Genomic DNA, 2,500 nt, shown 5'->3' with positions numbered 1-2,500 from the left:
AGACACTGGAGCGCCGACGGGAAATGTAGGAAAACAGTGTGATTACCTGAAGACGAGGTTGTTGCTGTAGAGTTGTTTGTTTCAATTAGAGACCTTGTGGGAGACTTGGATAACGGGAAGCGAAGGGGGAGAATATAATGTACGTGGATGTCTATTGTTATTGTCGATGGTGGTGGTAGTGGTGGTGGTAGTTGTGGTAGTAGTAATGCGATTAAGAGTACAGTAAGAGTTTTTTTTTATATACCTCTTTATTTGTTATGTTTTCTTTTTTTCATCTTAGCATACTTTTATTTTTATCGATTTATGACAAGTTTGTTTGCATTGATATCTCTGTCACCAATTCATTCATTCATTCAATTAACCTTTTTTTTCACTTTATGCAATCACAATCATTTATCACCACTACTCTCCATAACACGTACATAAATTTGTAAGAAACCAGTAGACGTACCTGTGGCAGCTCCTTTACAAAGCGTGCACACCTATACCCACTTGTCCCTTTCCATAAATATGTTTAATCTTCCTCTTAAAAATCTTATTGACTTGTCCTTCGTCGTCCACTACTCTAATTTGAGAACGAATTTCTTCCTCTTTTTTTTCAAATCTAACTTTAACAAACACCTTTTAACGCAATAGTCCTTTTAACCACAGATCAAATTCCGTCACATTTAACTGCAAGATTTTTTTTTCATCCCACATGCAAAGAAGGTAAAAGAGCCACAATTTTTTTTCTATTTCTGACCTTTTAACACTACAACCTCTTTTAACCACCAATCAAGTTCCCTCATATTCAACTACAATCTTAATTTTTATTCTTCATACAAAGAAAGTAAAAAACACAAATTTCCTCTAATTCCTGACCTTTTTACCCTAAACTAACCTTTACCCCGTTCTCTGCAGGTATCAACCCGTGAGAAGCCGCTACCTCATACAAGATGACGTTGTGCAGGTGAGTGAGAGAGTCTGGGAAAGCCACCTGGCCGCTGCAGCACCTGTAACCTGTCCCGTGCAGGGCCCAGGTAGCGAGCGAGCGAGCACCAGCCGGCCCATGCATTATACAAGGCATTCAGATTAAGTGTAATTGAACAGGAGAGGGGTTCATCCTGGTATAAGCTGATTATTGCTAGGAGCTTGATATTATGTACTTGGGTGCGTATGTGTCCGTGTGTCCGTGTGTGTGTGTGTGTGTGTGTGTGTATGTGTGTGTGTGAGAGAGAGAGAGAGAGAGAGAGAGAGAGAGAGAGAGAGGATAAATCTTCTCTAGACTAAGTGGGATTTAGTGGTAGTTGTAGTGGTGGTAGTAGTAGAGTAGTAGTAGTAGTAGTAGTAGTAGTAGTAGTAGTAGTAGTAGTAGTAGTAGTAGTAGTAGTAGTAATACCAATGATAACGATAATAATAATAATAATAATAATAATAATAATAATAATAATAATAATAACAATAATAGTGGTAATTAAGTAGTTTGTGTTACTGTTATCGTAACTTGCTTTGAAATAGTAATAGTAGTAGCAGTAGTAGTAGTAGTAGTAGTAGTAGTAGTAGTAGTAGTAGTAGTAGTAGTGGTAGTAGTAGTAGTAGCAGCAGCAGCAGTAGTAGTAACATGAGCAGAGCAGGAGCAGCCACAGAAAAACACACCCACTCACTCACTCTCAACCAGCAAGTGAAGTAAACACGCACGTTTTTCTCCCACACGCAGCTGGAATTTCTCTGTGAGGAGGTGAGTGGCGACCCGGATCATAATACTGCAAACCCCCACACTGTGACCTTCCCCTTCCCTTCTTCCTCCCTTAATCTTCTACCACGTTCCCTTCTTTCCCTCCTTGATCTTCCTTCCTCCGTGTGAAAGCTATGCCATCTCATCTTAGAGGTGACAAAGGTGTGTTCCTCTGGGGTACGTGGCAGAGGGACAGGGAAATGAAATGAGGAACAGCGCACCTTGAGACTGACAAAGAAACGTGCGGCTGTGTCCCTCTGTGGGTCTCCTCGCTCGCTGGCTGGCTGGGAAGTGAGTGAGCAGCGCGTATTCTGGTCTGACTATTCCCACTGCTCTGCTCACCTTCCCTGCACGCCTCCTCCTTTCCTTGCTTCCTTGCTTCCTTGCTTCATTTCTTACTTTTTACCTTGACGCTGCACACTCCTCCCCTCCCCCACCCCCCGCTGCTGCTTCTTCTTCTTCTTCTTCTTCTTCTTCAGGTTATGAATTGCAGGACTGGCAGGCTCTTCCTTGTGTTTTGCTGTTGTGGTTGGTGGTGGCGATGTTAGTGGTGGTTTGTGGTGGTGGTGGTGAACAGCACTGCAGTGGTTGATGTTGTTCTTCTTGTTCTTGTTGGTGGTGGTGGTAATGTTATTATTGTTGTTCTAGTTGTTATTGTTATTGTCATCGTCACCACTACCACCATCATCATCATCATCATCATCATCATCATCATTATTGTTGTCGTTTTATTCTATTTATGAAACGCCACAAAGGCATCATCGTTAGGATTTGCTACACGAATAT

At 41.8% G+C, this 2,500-nt stretch overlaps 1 protein-coding gene across 7 annotated transcripts in view; it reads left to right on the top strand.

The window, feature by feature from the left end:
• Positions 1–2,500, top strand: part of LOC135107695 (uncharacterized) — a 37,627-nt gene that overhangs the window by 8,584 nt on the left and 26,543 nt on the right. For 3 of the 7 annotated variants that reach the window (XM_064017864.1, XM_064017869.1, XM_064017867.1), the window contains exons 2-3: positions 901–949; positions 1,697–1,717. The exons of 1 other annotated variant lie outside the window; for it this stretch is intronic. In XM_064017864.1, coding sequence (XP_063873934.1) covers positions 901–949; positions 1,697–1,717 — 70 coding nt within the window. The remainder of the gene's footprint in view (positions 1–900; positions 950–1,696; positions 1,718–2,500) is intronic. 3 more of the 7 variants (XM_064017865.1, XM_064017870.1, XM_064017868.1) reach the window with 1 other exon arrangement.

Source organism: Scylla paramamosain, chromosome 15, assembly GCF_035594125.1.
Source record: "Scylla paramamosain isolate STU-SP2022 chromosome 15, ASM3559412v1, whole genome shotgun sequence".
Lineage (NCBI taxonomy): Eukaryota > Metazoa > Arthropoda > Malacostraca > Decapoda > Portunidae > Scylla > Scylla paramamosain.
The sequence above is the reverse complement of the archived record's forward strand: the minus strand, read 5'-3'. Positions and strand labels throughout refer to the sequence as shown.